This window comes from Acipenser ruthenus, chromosome 47, assembly GCF_902713425.1.
Source record: "Acipenser ruthenus chromosome 47, fAciRut3.2 maternal haplotype, whole genome shotgun sequence".
NCBI classification, from domain to species: Eukaryota; Metazoa; Chordata; class Actinopteri; order Acipenseriformes; family Acipenseridae; genus Acipenser; species Acipenser ruthenus.
Genome location: NC_081235.1, coordinates 6,359,258 through 6,376,237, shown reverse-complemented (window position 1 = coordinate 6,376,237; position 16,980 = coordinate 6,359,258). Strand labels below are relative to the sequence as shown.

At 43.7% G+C, this 16,980-nt stretch overlaps 1 protein-coding gene across 11 annotated transcripts in view; it reads left to right on the top strand.

Annotated features, from left to right (window-relative positions):
• Positions 1-16,980, top strand: part of LOC117401214 (unconventional myosin-IXb-like) — a 60,203-nt gene that overhangs the window by 13,098 nt on the left and 30,125 nt on the right. For all 11 annotated transcript variants that reach the window (XM_059014222.1, XM_059014228.1, XM_059014225.1 and 8 more), the window contains exons 2-4: positions 1,952-2,863; positions 14,281-14,375; positions 16,878-16,940. In XM_059014222.1, the coding sequence (XP_058870205.1) occupies positions 2,027-2,863; positions 14,281-14,375; positions 16,878-16,940 (995 nt within the window). In that variant the 5' untranslated portion in view covers positions 1,952-2,026. The remainder of the gene's footprint in view (positions 1-1,951; positions 2,864-14,280; positions 14,376-16,877; positions 16,941-16,980) is intronic.

Below are 16,980 nucleotides of genomic sequence, written 5' to 3'. Positions count from 1 at the left end.
CTGGGTTTAACAGTCGTTACCATCTGGTACAGTCCAGCCTTTTTGAAGCACACATGCGAATGGTGAATTCCAGTGAATACAATGCATTTTATTTTGTATTACTGTAAATGTTTTTGGAGATCTTGTGAGGGGGGGGGAATCCAGGACATGTTTGGAGTGAGTTAACAAGTGCAGTTTGAATGAAACCCTGCAAACTGCAGGAACGCTGAAAAAAAAAAAAGGAAACGAAAAGATGAACACAGGCATCCAAAACACCATACTGCTAGGGGAACTTCTGGATGATGCGTGTTTTTGGTTTCTGTAGCCACCAATTGTAAATTACCAAGTAGACAACAACACCTTCTGAACTGGCTGTCCTGTTTTGACTGGAAGTGCTCAACTGTAAGTTTTTATATGAAGTGGGGGGGACTGTTTTAAAGCACGCACAATGCATGTGATTTTTTTTTTTTTCTTCAGAAAAAGAAAGTTCTGCACTCGCCGCCCTGTGACTAGTTGATCAGGCACGCAGTGTGCGGTAATGACCCAGGTAGAAACTCCGACGGGATTAAATGTTCTTGTAATTTATGAGCAAAAAGTCAGCAATCTGTGACGGAACTGGAAACCTGCTGACTCCATGGTGTGTTTTGGAAGCAGTGTTGATCTGACTGTGAAATACTTCGCTTCCTCTTTTTCAGACATCAGAGGAACTGTATAGTATCACACCAGATCTGTGTGCTGGAGACAGCTTGTCCATTTTTAAATTGGGCTTGCTGGAGAACAGACTCCACTTCACCTGCACTCAACCTTATTCAAGCAATTGGATTATTTAAAGTTGTTCTGCAGAGAACAGCCTTTCAACACCAAATCCGTGACCTAAAGCCGGAAAACAATGGGGGACTGTGGACCACAATATATTCTACTGTATCAAAACGGTTTCTTAAATACAGATCCCGCGGTACTGACAGATTTGTTTTTTGGGCATCTATTTTGGCCGCATGACTAAGTCAGCATCCCACCGCAAGCCGCGCGTGTTCTTGAAAAAAAAAGCTCTACTGAAAGGTAGTTTTTAAGAAATAAATAAATTTGAGATTTGCAGCTACCCTGCAGAGAGGGCTGCAGGAGGAGGCTGTGCGCTCGGCCCCGTATGGTAACCACAGCTTCCTGTGTTGTGTTTGCCTGGCTTGCGGCTTCACTATTTTTCTCACTGAAGAGCTGTCGAAGAGAGGTACTGTATGCTCTGCATAGCTTTGTTCACATCACAGCTTGTCTCTGTGGCCGGGTGCAGCACAAAGGGGAGTCAGATGAACAGAGTCACCGGTTTTATACCGTCGATACCTTTGCAAGTATACTTGGTTTTCAAAGCAAAGTTAAAAAGTATTTTTTAAGGCACTCAAGAAACAGGAAGGCTAGAAACTCACACTAGCCCTGCACCCATTCCTGGGTTTCAGAACTTCCAATTATATAATTTAAATGATCAGGAGTTTGATAAATAAATGGTCTCCCTGACACATAGCTGCATGAACAACTCTTATTGTGACAAATTTTACTGATGATGTAAGGTTGCATGGAAGTGTACAGTATCATTGAATTGGTCATTGCAAGTTCTAGTTAGATCTCACGCATTTAAAGGAATGTGTGTTTTCTTCCAGGCTGTATAAAGCATACAGGACCAATGTGGAGCTTTCTTGCATGTATTCCATAGAGAATGCATGCTCTTGTGTGTTTCTGAGCTGGCAAAAATGACCATGTTCGTTTGTGCACACAATAGAAATGACAAAATATCATGCAAAGAAAATCTATACACGAATGACGTTCTGAAATAAATGATAAATAACCCACAATGTACAGAAGTGTGATTATTCTCGTTTTCAATTAAAGTATTGAAACGTTACGGACGATGGCACTAGCTTGACTTTTTTTGTCTTTTTTTTTACTAAGCTGTTGCATAATTCTTTCTCTGTCTGTGCTGCAGGTGCTAGGTGGTGACCCCCCCCCACGCCCCCCCCCAGGCTGTGCGGTATGCTGACGTGGGCCTCAGAGCGGCAGAATGAGTGTCACAGAGGCTGGTGGGACAGCTAGCCAGGACGGGAAGGCCTATCCCCTGCAGATCTACCCCCGGCTGGCCGCGGAGAGTTCTCCATGCTGCACACTGACCGTCCCCAAGTCGGCCACGGCCGCAGCAGTCATCCATGATGTGACAGTGCACCTGGAGCTGGACCCCTCCAAGTGCTACGTGCTGGCGGAGGTGAAGGAGTGCGGCGGGGAGGAGTGGGTCCTGGAGGCCAGCGACCTCCCCGTGCAGAGGGTGCTGCTCTGGCCTCGACGGGCCCACCAGGAGCACCCCCAGAGCGAGGGCTACTACTTCCTCCTCCAGGAACGCAACGCAGACGGCTCCATCCGCTACGTCCATTTGCCGGTCGTCTGCCAGGAGAAGGAAGCTCGGCGGCTGACCGCCCGGGGCTTTCTACCCCCCAAGCAGGCGGATTTTGACGACTTGTGCAACCTGCCCCACCTCACGGAGGAAGCCATCCTGGACAACCTGAAGAACCGCTTCCACAAGCACAACATCTACACCTACGCTGGCAGCATCCTCCTGGCCATCAACCCATTCAAGTTCCTGCCCATCTACAACCCCAAGTATGTCAAGATGTATGACAACCACCAGCTGGGCAAGCTGGAGCCCCACATCTTCGCCATCGCTGACGTGGCGTACCACGCCATGCTGAGGAAGCACGTGAACCAGTGCATCGTCATCTCGGGGGAGAGCGGCTCCGGCAAGACCCAAAGCACCAACTTCCTCATCCACTGCCTGACCGCCCTCAGCCAGAAGGGCTACGCCAGCGGGGTTGAGAGGACTATCCTGGGGGCCGGACCCGTGCTAGAGGTAAGAACCAGGCTAGCAGCAGACTGTGTGCAAAATAATTGTAATTTCTTTTGTGCTGCATTAATTGTCAGCCTTTGTGTTTTACAGGGGAATACAAAAAAAAGAAAGGGAAAGATGGGCTAATAACCATGATTCGTTACAGGAAAGTGACAAACTTGTTCAGCAGATTACAGTACAATATTGTTGTAGTGGAACCAATCCAAGTATTACTGTGTGTCCCGTGTTGAATTCAGAGGATGTGGTTCACACTGTACAAGTTTGGCTTTGCCAATTTGGCATCCCTCATCTTTCTGTCTCTTGTTTCTCAGATAACCTTTTGCTTGACCTCCATGTGCCTCTAGCGGACAGAGCACTCATCTCTGTTGCTGGCAGATAACCTGTAAACACTGCTGTATCACTCCTGTTACCTAAGTGCGTGCCTAAGACTCCATTGGTTAGCTCATTGTGTTCTGCCTGTATCCTTTTTTTTTTTTTTCTCTCCATTTTGAGTATAAGAGAATACTAGGGGGATTCATGCAATACTGTCGGTCTGGTGTAGGGTTTAGTATTTCAAGGGCTCAGCCCATTGGGTGAGAAGTGAGCTGTGGAGTATGACTAAGCAGCAAAGCATTCAAAAACCGTCAGCCCCTGTCTCTGCATGGCTTTAAAAGCTACCTTTTAACAAACTGCATGGCGACTCCAGTAGGGAACTGACATTCGAAAGCGATTGATGCTGTAAAACTGACGATTCTTAAAGATCATGTCCCTACTGAAATAAGAGTAACATGTTTCCTACAGTACTGTGTAATTATGGGTTAAACGTAGAGCGCACGCTGTGTTGGAAAATATTTCACGTCTACTGAAACGTATATATATTTTTTTGGTATAGCTCTTTGTACTACAGTCATAAAGTTTTCATGTTTTTGATTTTTCCGACCTTTTCAGTGCAGCTTCCATTTATTTTATTTTTAAAAACAGTGTTTTGGATGAACAACCCCAGCTTTGATCCAAAGCCAGTTTGTCGGGCTCAGCCGCATGAAATGCTTGGAATGGTCTGGCCGTCAAGCTGGGGCTTGATTGGAGAGGGCCGCAGTTAAAACATAGTGTTGGGGTCAGGAAACGCCCTCCAGAAGAGAGGAACTGCATTCCTTAACCCTTTCAACCAACACTGACATACAGAATACAGCCAGTGTTACTTGCTCTGCAAAACCTCCTGTGTCTTGCATCCCGCGATGCAACCATTTTTTCATTTGAATTTACCCTGGATGGATGGGCCAACCTCTTGGGCCTCTTAGCTGCGGCTAAGAGGCAAATCATGCTGTGCCATACTGACTAGGGTCAAGGGAGGAGGGGGTGTGCTGGGTTAATCCTTTTAAATGCAACTTGAGGTGGCTTCCAAAACAAGCAAGGCTGCTGTCTCCTTCAAAGCGCCCACAGGACGGTATTTAAGAAGATGCAGCATGAGGTAGACCTGCCCTTCTGGTCTAAGGGAAGGAAAATTAAAAAGCAAGTTAGACTGGGCTGGGAGCTGCTGCCATGTTTGTGGTCTGCAAGGCCTGGTGTGAACCATTCCCCAGGTCTGTTTCCGATTCCCAGAGCCCGCAGATCCATCAAGGGCTGAATGCATTCGTTTAACTCGGTAATCTTTTTTTTTTTTATATATAGTTTTACTTTAACTAGTAGGAGATGATGTTTCAGTATCAGATCACAGTTTTGGATGATCTTAATGTTCCAGCCCGGGGGGATTTTTATCAAGAACAGAAAAACCTGGGAACTGAAATGAACGGATTTCATTCCGTTAGTTATGGACTAAATCAAGACGAGGTGCTTTCTATCCCACTACGATATGTAAACCGTCGGAATGTTGCTTTCTCAAACACGTAGCACATCTTGTATTACTAGTACTTTTGTTGCTCCTGCAGTTACTTATTGTGACAGTCACTCTGTCATTTTTTTTTTTTAAGCACAATTCTTCTGATTTCAGGAATGGAAATAAGACTTGATCAACCACAGTGTGTATAGGTAACAAGCTAAGATGTGTCTTGTTAAACACAGTAAAGCCAGGACTGGATGAAACTGCTATGCAAGGGGAGTCTTCTTTCCATCCCTGAATATTCCAAAATCTAAACACCATCACTTGTTTCTTTTAAATTGCCACTTACACCAGAAGACTCTCGAGGCGTGGAAAGCTAGTGTTTGAATAACAGTTAACTCTCCATTTGCAGTTTTGACTGAGGTCAGAGCTCTGATGAAAGCTCTGTTTTCTCTGAAAGAAGTTGTAACAGAAACTGTGTCTGCGGGTGTATCCAGGAGGTGTCCCTTTCTCCAGCTCTGCAATAGACAGGCCTGCAGTGTAAAAATAGGCAGGACTAGACATGAGCCAGGCTGGGTGGAGCAGCGTGGAAATGTCCTGGTACAGCATACCAATCTTTTTAGGTCCTGGTATTTTATTTTATTTTTTTTAAACAGAAGTATTCACAGCAGATTCACATAGTTGCATTAATTGAAACGTTCTGTTGAAGGCAAACTTTTTCACACAGAGAATGGATGTAGAGGCTGCAAACTCCACTGCTGGATGCCAGTTCAGTTAATCCAAAACTAGTAAGGGACAGACACTAATAATGCTGAAATCAAACTCTGCTGTAAATCCATTTGTTCACAGGCTTGGCTGTGCTGTACAGGCGGGGGTGTTGCGGGACACATAACATAACTATAAAGAGGCTTGAGATGGCTAGGCTGAGCGCAGCACTGATCTAGCTCCAGCACTAGCCAGAAGCCACCCGTCATGCTGCAATGATTTGCTCCAGCCTTGATGTGGGCTGTCTGCAGAAAGTGGAGCCCACAGTGCCACCAAGTTCCCCTTTCAAGTTTAGGAGGAAAGCGGCTCAATTACTTGGGTGATTTTGGTGGTGTGGGTGGGGGAGGATGCTGGGCAGTCATTCAAGTCGCCCCTCCTACTGTCCAGTTAACCCTGGCTCTGCCACGTGAAGGGTAATTCAACAGGAAGGAAGTGTCGCATCATGGTTTTGTGTTTCTTTTACATAAGAGCTGTTCAGGGCTTGTTCCTTGTCATAACCATGTATTCCAAAGGACATTTAAATCTTGTTTTAATTCTTTTTTTTTTTAAATGATCTTTTGTTAATCCAGGTCAGCTAACTGAACTTTTACTTTCTCGACTTTCCTTGGTGCCATGCATGGATGGATGCTTCGTAAGAGTCTTGTCACTGAATCCGATGACCGGACAGCCAATGGCATTAGTCCTTGGTCTTGGAATATAGCTGTGTGTGTGTGTGGTACACAGCCCTGTTTCACTAAAGAGTAATAGAAATTGCTGCAGGCTACAGTGCCAAATTAAATAAGTAGACTCCCCTCCCCGCCCACCCATCCAGCCCCCCATGCTGTCAACCTTTGCTCTCAGTTGACCTTTGCTCTCAGTTGACCTCTGCGACATTTTGACATTCATCAGCAAGGTGGTAGAACGCCACTGTTTTATGCATCGAACCATCATGTGACAAAGAAATGTGCCACTACTGAAAGTTTACCAGGACTGGTGAATTTGCTTGGTCTGTCATGAAGATATTACAGTACATTGTTCAAAGCGATATTGTTCTACTAATACCGTCATTTGAGAAGGCACTGCAACTGGCAATACAGTGCACTGTTTTTTCAGTTCTAATTGCTATCGCTGTGCCAGCAGGCTTTTATTTGGTCAGTTTGCAATATAATAGGTACCTTATGGCAGACCTGTGTATTTTTAAATGTGTTCTTGATTGTTTCGAAGGGGGTTGCCTCGGTCAGTCAGTTGTTTGTAATGTAATGCTGAACAGGAAGTCGGTGTAATGGCTAGCAGCTGTGGGATAGACTGGTCCCTGTGTACCGGCCTCCTCCTCTGGCACAGGGGCACAGACAGCAACGTGCCGGAGGGGGCTCTGTTCACGGACCCTCCAAATACTTAACCAAAAAATCCACATGAAAGCATTGCGGAAACAGCGTTTCCAGGGAGGAAGATCACAGTGCACTTAAACGCTCCCAGCAGCTTTAAAATAAGGCACAATCTATCACAACTTTTAAAGTAGAAGTGTTTTAGTTATGGATGAATTAAAGCATCCAGGTAAACTCTATCATACTGTTGCATCGCTTTCTCAAAAGCACGCAATCAACATTTTATTTTATTTTATTTTATTTTATTTATTTATTTAAGTCCAGTGTCAGATTTCCCTTGGAATTAGGTCTGTTTTCTCGTCTCACAGTTGCAGTAAACCCTTGTATGAAACTCCTGCATGCTGGAGTCAAGCCCTCTGTCTTTGCATCCCTGCCAGTAATGGTCAGCTGTGAAGAAAAAGAACATCATTCGTTTGTTAAGAGCTGATCTCTCTCTTTAAGCAAGAGCTATTGGCTCAGGATAAAACTTACGATCTTGGATTGGACTCCTGGACCTCATCACCAATACAGATTCCATAAAGAACTGCCAGTGCTCAAGAGTAAGTGCTTGAGGGGCTGGCTTTGCACAGTACTTTGGAAGTGATTTTCTTTTAGGGGCATAGCATCCATGGTCTAAAAGATACTTGCTCACTTGGATAACGCTAGCAACTACTGCTGCGGTCTCCGGGCCGTGAAGGGTTAAGTCTGCGCTGTTCAGTAATGCACAGTAGAACTTGCCGAGCTGTGCCTGTGTACTGACTGAAGTGCTGATTTTATATGTAGACCTGTTTGCATGTGATTGATCAGTCTCTGTGGCAGCAGCTTTCTTACTGAGCAAACAGCACTCGTAAGTCCCCCGGTAACAGATTCTATTATTAGCTCCTGATCTGCTGCGTGGTTCTTGGGTCTGTTTGTTTTCTTACTGTAGCGAGCATACACCTGTGTTGTAATGGTGCAAACAAGGTCAGATGGATTTGTTTAATCAGTAATCTCATTTCCGGTGTAGATTAATACAGACGGGGGACAGTGCTCTGTAGCGCTGGTGTGTATAATCCCTGTGTTGCTTAGCAAAGTTTTATTTTGTTTGTGTAGTGTGAATGTACAGACCCATCCACGTTTATGGGAGCGAGTGACAAACAGTGGCTCCCCATGGCCATTTCCACAACGCTGTGTAGAGACGTCTCATTGGTGCAAGCAGCCAACTTTCTATCACCAGACAATCCAGATGAACTGGGCCTTCTGGCCAGACTACAGGGGTCGCTGGTGCACGGTGAGCCTAGGGCACCCTTGCCAACCTAAACCCTCCATCCCCCCCCCTCCCCTCCCGGGCGGCGCTCGACCAATTGTGCGCCGCCCCCTGGGAACTCCCGTCCATGGTCGGCAAGCAATGGATTCTTGTCGCTGGAAGTTTCAGGGTAAGAAGTGGATCCCAGACAGGTGAGGTAACTCGCACTGCGATGCAGTCCTGTTGCAGCATAGTGCTATAGAGAGGATGTTGTATTATTCAAAGGTTTTTTCATTGATGTTATAAATAGGGAATGTGCATTACGGGTATGCATGGTTTCTAGTCCACACTCCATACTTTGCTTTCCATTTTTGTATATCAGAATTGGTTTTGCCCATTCCTTGTTGGCATATATTATAATTGGGCATCAGGTGTTAACCAGAGTTAGATGATGTGTTTAGTAGCTGGTTGGAAATGTGCCAAAGACTGAATGTTGTTGGCTCTTTACCCCAAGGTTTATATAATAAAAGTCTTGTTTATCTTGTCTTATTTCCATCCCTGGCATACAACGTTTCATAGATTGGGTGCATCAAACGGGCAGAGAACCTTTTTGCAAATCTGAGCTGTAATAAAGGACCCAAAAGTGACCATGCCTGTTATTGACTCGAAAGTGAGGTTTGATCCTCTTCCCTGGAACATTTCGTCAGCATACCAGGCTGGGCTCTGCACTTTGGTTCTTCAGTTTCTGTGCAAGTCTACAAGCCTGATCTTGCTTTAGCCCTTGGCTGCTCCAGATTCTCTGAATGTCATGTGATCTGGGTTTCAGTAAGCTGCCTGTCATACGAAGTATTCGTTTTTTTTTATGATCGCCTCTGGGATCATCTCAGTCTGCCAGGTTTTGAGTAGGCTGGTCATTATCCCAGCAGTGGATTCCTGCTAGGCATACAATCCTCATGCATTACTCCTTTTTAACACTTGATCCCTGCGGTGGTGGCTTCTTTTCAAGTAACCGAATGCAATGGTTTAATGAAAAGATATTTCATATGCCTGTTATGTAATTGACCATATCTTCTTTTTTTTTTTGTTAAGTGCCTTGTCTTAGCCATCAGCCTTACCTGCTGTTCTGTTCCCTAAATAAACTGGTCTGGGGACTAAGTGCCAGACAGGTAAAGTGATGGGATTGCGCTTGAGGCACAATGCCAAGAACATAGACCCCGGATCTCCTGATCATAGCTGCTTACAACCAGGCTGCCTCTATCCCTCGTAAACTTAGATCTTAAATCCCAACCACTATAGCAATGCTGCTGTTTCACATTCCTGTATAGTTTATTTAAGGGGCAAGATAACATAATTTGGCCTAATTTGTATATGCATGCGATTTGACATATCGTTTTAAAAAGGGGCCCCTGTATAATACATTTTCTGTGTCTGCTGCAGAATGGAAAGCTGTATTTGGAAGTACAGTATAACTGCCTTTTTGAAGTATGCTGGATATGATAGATAAATGATATACTGAAAACAAAGCACTCCATCTAAACAGATCCATCAACGGGGGGTGCTGGCTTTACTTTCTGTACAAAATAAATTGCCGTATATTCCATTGTGCCTTGCTGGAGGGCCAGGGGTCAGTGTGAACTCCCATTGATAAACACTGGAAACTAGGGCTTTTTTGGGAGGGGTGGCGAGGGGGGCTTGTTTAGTGAGTTTACTGTGGAATTATTCTGCCTGCAGTCGGGAGAGCTAGCCTCTAGGTAGGCATTAAAAGAATAAGGACTTTGTCAGGGTTGTTGGGCATGGTACAGTAAGAATATTGAGGGTTATTCAGAGGGCATTTAAACAATGGTGTTTGACAGACAACTTTCTTTTTAAAAAAAAAAAAAAAAAGGCCGATTGTGAAATCACGCTACACTACCCATGCATAGCATAGACTGCCGTTTGTTTTATAATGTCCAGACCAAGCCTTCTCTTCTGTTGTAACTATTTTATTTCCTTGAAAGGTATATCATGCTTTGAAGATGTAATGCAAGTGATTTATTCCTATCCAGGGACCATATGGCTGTTAAGATAATCTCTTTCTTTGATCAGGTATCAGGTAGTCTTGTACAGATGTCAGGAAAGCTGTTGAAATGGAGAGGGAGGAGGGGGCAGGGGGTAGTGTTTCACCTTTAACCTCTGGAGGCCTGGCATTGGTCCCAAGTCAAATCATTTTGGTGCCTGTTGAAACCCACCCTGGTCCTGCTTTCTTTGCTCACTGCACAAATAGATGACTTGAGTCATGCAACAACTGCCCACCGTGGGCTTAGCTGAGATCACCAAATTCCAGTTTTCATCCCAGAAAATGAACCGACTGCGCCACTCGACCACGCCAAATAAGGCCGTAAAGTCCAGCCTAGCCTCTTCAGGCTTCTACCTCCGATAGAGACCCGGCTGTAGGTCCTGTTGCTGTAACCGTACGGATCTGAAGGTTACGAGACTAAGCGACAGCCTTGGTTCAGCACGGTGATATATTTGTAGATAGGAATCTCCTCCCGGCCTAATCCGTCAGTCGGGACGTTGGGTTTCTGCCCCGGAAGTGCCTCCCGCGGGATACTTCCTTGATGGTGACCTCTACGCATTCCAGGGTGTTCACAGGTCCGGTATTGTTTGAACAGGAACTGGAAGTGAAATAGAATTTTTTTTTTTTTCTCTCATTGTTTTGTCTTGGGCAGTCCTTTTTACTAGAACGTATCTGAAAGGATTCGCTGTACAGCCACTCTGCGCTTGAAGGAATTGTGCACAAGGTTGTGGAGTAGTAGATCTGTTACTTCTAGACTTTCCTTTGGTATTCCGTTAGCCTTCCTGTAGTTTTCCATTTGGGAGGGGTTCCTTTTGTACCCTTGAGGTACACAAGGAATTGAGCGGTTGTGAGTGATTTAGTCAAAAGCAACATTTGTATCTCCCAGAAAATAAACCGATTTACACCACATGACCACGCTATGTCCGTAAGACAATCATTTGTTTTATTTTTATTTCCGAGTTGAAACAAGACTGTCCAAAATGAATGCTGGTCTGTGGTGGGTGCCACACATGTATTTAACACGTCTCTGTGATGTCATGTTATTTTGTGAAATATTACGCATAACCTGGGGTGCTCGTCTAAAAAAGGAGGAGGAAATAAAAATGTAAAATTCGAAACAGCTGCATCTCGCTTGAGCCAGCAAATTTCTGCAACGTGATTTTAAGTAGTCTGTAATTTGCATTGGCGTTCCCTGGCGGAAGCACAAGAGGAGAAATCTGCAATTACAGTACTTTGATCTAGAAATAGAGTAGAGGCTGGATTTCCATTTATAGCAAGTGCACTTCTGAAAATCAAATTACTACTAGCATGTACCAGTTGGTGTGATTTTGAAAAGCTGTTTAAACAAACCATCCCCCAACACTGTGCTTTTGGTGCATCTGTGTTGTGACCTTTCTGTGTTACTTCATTTGAATATTTATCTTTCTGTTATTGGCTTTTATACAAATATATGTTAATATTCGTGAGCCCTGTATCTGCTAGCTTCACTTTTGCATATTCCTGCGTTCTTACTATATCAGCTATACACCGTTTTATGATTTTTACTTTATTTAAAACGCGTTGCATTTTAATTGTGCAGTAAATATCGACAATTGCTAAAAACGGTTGCGATTTGCACGGGTTATTATGCAAATCATCGCTAACGACTTTGAGTTTTTAAAATAAATTATTGAAGTTCAAATTAACTACATTTTTTATTAATTTATTCATATAGCTTTACTTGCAGAGTCAGATTTCGCATAGAAAAGTTTACCAAGGTTTTCCTAAACAAGGCATATTGTAATAATGTTTTAAGCTGCGGTGGGGAGTAACAAAAAAAAAAAAAAGAACTAGCTTGGGTATTCAGGGAGCCCTTCAATAGGAAGCTTTCTGTTCTGCCTGGGTCTGTCTCAGTCATATCGCCGGGATGGATTCACATGCTTGGTTTAATTTTAGACCCTTGCCTGCTCTGACCACCCATTGTAAAGTATACAGCTTCGTTGCGCTTTACGCCTGCAGCTGTGTTATTTTATAACCAGTATTAATAATAACTTCATTCATCTGTTGGACCCCTTTTTATAAAACGGCCACCTCAAGGAGCAGCAGAAATATTATTTTATGAAATAAATACCGTTTTCCTCACCGGGTTTAGTGACCCCCTTGAGGTCAGAAAGACGGTTCATTTTCAGGCATTAATAATACAAAGTCCTTCCCCTTTTATAACCATAGTTAGACTGGGCTGCAGTATAGTGTTTGTTTTTTGCTTTATAACGAGTTCCAGTGAAATGGCAATATGAGGCAAACAGGAGCCAGAACCATACAGACTGTACTGTAAGTGCTTCCTCACCCTATAACAAGGGAGAACAGTTCATCAGGGTCAGGGTCCATTCCACTGTTTTCAATTCCCATTCCAATTCCTTTTTTAAAATCAGTTGCTTAGAGGTAAATGATGTCTCTCTCCATAGACGGCGTGTGTGTACATGTATCTGTGAGTTTATCTATATAGACTTGCATGTATTTGTATAAACCAGCTGTTTATGGCATGGTAGGTGTTGCTGTTATGGGTTATGACCAAACACTAGCAGGCTTGACCTTACCAGGATGGCTGCCTTCAAAACCCCATTGCCCTTTTGAGTGGATCTGCCACAGTGCCACTACAAACAGGGCGGTATCCCAGAGGCCTACAGCTCGAGGGTTTTCATGGAAAATAGAATACAGGGATTTCAGCCTGGATTGAGAAAGCGCTCCTCCGATTTGGTTGAAATATATTAGGAACCTTCGCCGCGTGGGAAGAAGGCAGCATCTCAATGTGTTCAAGCAGGTACTGAACTTGGGAAAGATGCCAGGAGTACATTTAAACATCAGCAGTAACCAAACAGGAATATTGCACAACTGCAGTCTCGGTAATCCATGACAGATCTAGCAGAGGCGGTGTAAGCAGGCTGGTTTGTAAGCCAAGTCAGTGTGTGTGTGTGTGTGTGTGTGTGTGTGGTCATTTTGGATGGGTCACTACTTGTATGTTATTGGGTTTAGAGTCCTGTATAGCTTTCATCATAAAACAAATCGAGAGAGCAGGATTACTGGTGTGAAATGTTATCGGTATACAAACGGCAGTCAACAGAATGTAACAGTTTTGAAACAGTTGAATGTCTGAAGCTGAAACACACTGTCTTCTGATAAAGTAGCCAGCACAGAAGAAAAAAAGAGTTTAGCTTTATGCAAGTCCCCTCGATACCCAAGAGTATAGACAGCTGTTCTCAAAGTAGACTGACTGGTTCAAAAACCCTAGGTTCATTTAAAGCAGCATTTTGAAAAACAAAACCATTCTCGTCGAGCCAAGATGGGACATGAAGTGGGTAATTAATCTGCTGGGGGGACTTTAAAATAGTCTGTGAAATGCTTAATTAACCATCTGCCTGAAACCCGACTGTGTGCTGTATCCTATTCGGATTGCCACTGTCTCGCTGGAACAATACCGGGCCTGTGTCCTTCCACAAAGGCCTTGTTGCTGTAGTGCTTGCAGAACAGTGATGCCTATTCAACACCAGTGCAGCCTGAAAACCTCATGGCTCGGACAGGAATTAGCCAGTGGGGATGTTGGGTAGAACGTGGGGCATCGCTAGACAGCCGTCCCTATTGATCAACATGAGCCACAGCCAGTTCTGGTGTCATTGCCCTCGCGACTTTTAGGTCTTGTGATGCTGATCAACTTTATTTATTTTTTATTTGTATTTGGTAGCACGTAGACCAGTTGACCTCCTGGCTTTCCCGCCCAGAAGCCATGACATTTGATTTGTTCTGATTTTCTGGAAATACCTACAATAGATGGGGGAGGGAAACGCGCTATCCATTTAACCTCTGGGTTGGGTTTGGGTCTGGTTTTATACCACAAGTAAAATGATTTAACTGAATGTTCTCTGGGCAATTGGTTAGACTGCACTGAATGTATATTTGCATGTAACAGAAAAGGTCAATTGGGGTGGTGGGTGCGGGGTACACTTTGAATGGTTTTATAACTGATTATTAGCACGTGTTATTGAACATAAAAATAATACAAGTAGCACAGACTTGTACCGCGTGCAGAATAAAACTGTGTGAATATAGTAGATAAGACAGACTTTGGGATTCCCCAAGCATGCAAATTTCCATGTGGTTCGGGGTCAGTCACGTTTGTCAGCTGGAAGAACTAATAATTAATAAATATTAATTGCTGCCGTTCTTTTGACGTGCCTTTTGCATTGTGTTTTTGTTTTGCAGGCATTTGGAAACGCGAAAACTGCTTACAACAATAACTCCAGCCGCTTTGGAAAATTCATCCAGGTCAACTACTTGGAAAGTGGGGTCGTCCGAGGGTAAGCAATCGCATTCAGTGAAGAGTGTATTGGCCGGCATAAGGGCTTTGCCATTTTAGAATTTACTGTGCATTTCAAACTGTCCTTACTTGATCCCCTGTGGTGCTTTCTTTCCCCATTTCATTCATATCGGCTTCCTTTTGATGACCTGCTGTGTGACCTGGAGGAAGTCACATGGTCTTCAAGCCTGTTACCACGGAAACAAAATTCTCTAACGTGTCACTTCCTCTTTTCAATAGGGAGATACAGATCAGAAAGTGGAAGCGTAACTAAATGTGAAAGAAGAAATGAGCTTCAGAAATGAACTGTAATTTAAACTTAAAACCCCTCAAGTGGACTGACACCTGTCTATTGGAACAGTAGTGTTCCAACTAAAGGTAGCCCACGATTAGTGCTTACCAGGCTCTGTTAAACCAGTGGTAGGTGTTTTTAGAATGGAGTAGTGCCTGGCATGTTAGCCTCTAGATCCATATACCCGAGTACTTGTCTCAGACTTGCACAGTAAAAGGGAAACTGTGCCATGGTGCAAGAGACCTCACTTTACAGAAAGTCGGAATAGTGGTGGGTGAATTAACCTGCTGTATAAACCAGTGACTTCCTGCAGCATCAACTGGTATTGCCTCCATTCTGTAGAGTGTGCTTTTTAATTGTCATTAATCTTAGACCTGCCATATGCAATAGAACAAAATGAGGTTGTGCTGGCAACAGATAGCATATAGCAAAGCCTTTCCACAGTTCAGCTGATTTTTTTCAGTGAAAGAAAGTGGATCTTCTCAGGAACATACTTGTATTTGTATGGTTTGATTTGCATCCGGATGTTGTGTGTGTGTGTGTGTGTGTGTGTGAACTGTGGCTTGGATTATTTCCCATTGCACCAAAATATTTAGCAAAATTGGTTTCCTGTCTTCTGTAAATAGCCTGCAGAACAATTTGGATTCTCACCCACGTATTGCAGCTTTACTCTACTGTTGTAACCTGATCTAGAATGGCATAGATACCGAGCTGTTTGAAAACTGTCAGAACCGTGCGTCGGAACTCGTTAGTACAAGAATGATCCTGTCCTAATGAGCATGCAGTGCTGTGTCTGTGTAGGAGGGGACTTCTGTACATGCATAAAAAAAATAAAACACAAACCATGTATTGCAACCAAACCTCAATCCTTCTACACCGTAATGCAGGGTCCTTATACAAGGGGATACTATAAGAAACTAGGTCAAGATGACAGATGTTTCAGCTCGTGCATTCTTCAGTGTACACGGCACTAGCTGAAACGTGAGTTTTTCTTAGATTTGGCTTAGTTTTGTATAGTTTTTAACTTGAGTGTATGGAAGATCTTCTTAAAGTAGGTGAATGTCTCGTACAGGTTTGTTTAATGTGCATGCCATTTAGATATAGTCACTAGTGTGGTATTTGATGAGGAGAGAGTTCTGTTTCCCCTGTTCTAACTGATCAAACCCCTCTGTTGAATCAGCGACTCCTCCTGCAGTGACTCAGGCTGTCTTGTTCCTTTTCCGTTTTGCACCCGGAGGAGTTGTGCTGAATGTCTGCAGTGGTTCATTGAACTGACATGCCCTGGCAGGCTGGGGGCTGTCAAACTGCCCCTCAAAGAGCCTTGATTACGTGCAGAGTGCTTTCAAACTGAACCAGGTGTGGCTGATCAGGCTCAAATACTAATAGACAGAGTCCTGGGAGAAGCCTGAATTGTGTATAGAGATGGCAGGAGAGTAAATAATACCATTTTCAGTGCATAGTGATTCAATGGTATGATCAGATTATTATTTAACTAGTCCCATGTACACTGCCATAATTTACTAAATGCAGCAATGGAAATAAGACTATTGCATAGCATTTATTGCATTGCACTATTGCATTGACAATACATAGCATCTATACCAGGGCTTCTCAAACTTGGTCCTGCTGGTTTGCATTCTAACTGAGCTCTCAATTATGTAACAAAACCCTTAATTGAACAATTTTTTAAAAAAAATTTTCAGCTCTTAAACAGTTGCAGCAGAGTTCATGTTACTTAAAAACATGTTATAGCTAATGTGAAATCTGCAACTGTTCAAGAGCTGAAACAAGTTAAAAGGTCTAATTTAAGTACATTATTAGTTGGGTTAGTTAAGTAATTGAGAGCTCAGTTGGAATGAAAACCAGCAGACACAGGGGGTCCCGAGGACCAGGATTGAGAAGCCCTGATATTAAGTGAAACTTGTAGCTACAATATGGCAGCTACAATGGCACAAGCCCTTGGTAGACCTATCAATGAATAAATACACACTGGCTATCCATTGCTGCACCATATGCGTACCGGACTAGTGTGTTATCAGAATTGCTACTGTGAAGAGTTCCCAATCCACTGTGTTGCCATTGCTTTTCAATACTTCTCTGTTTCTAATAGGGTTTCTTCAAAGGGTTCCAAATGGGCCGGACCCGGTACTGTACAGCACTGCATAGCCCGTCATTTAATGATTCTTTATTTCTTCTATTCTTGTATTCCAGAGCCGTGGTTGAAAAGTACCTCCTTGAGAAGTCTCGGCTGGTCTCCCGGGAGAAGAATGAAAGGTAAGGAACCGTAGCAGGTCACGACCCCGTGAATCCTGTA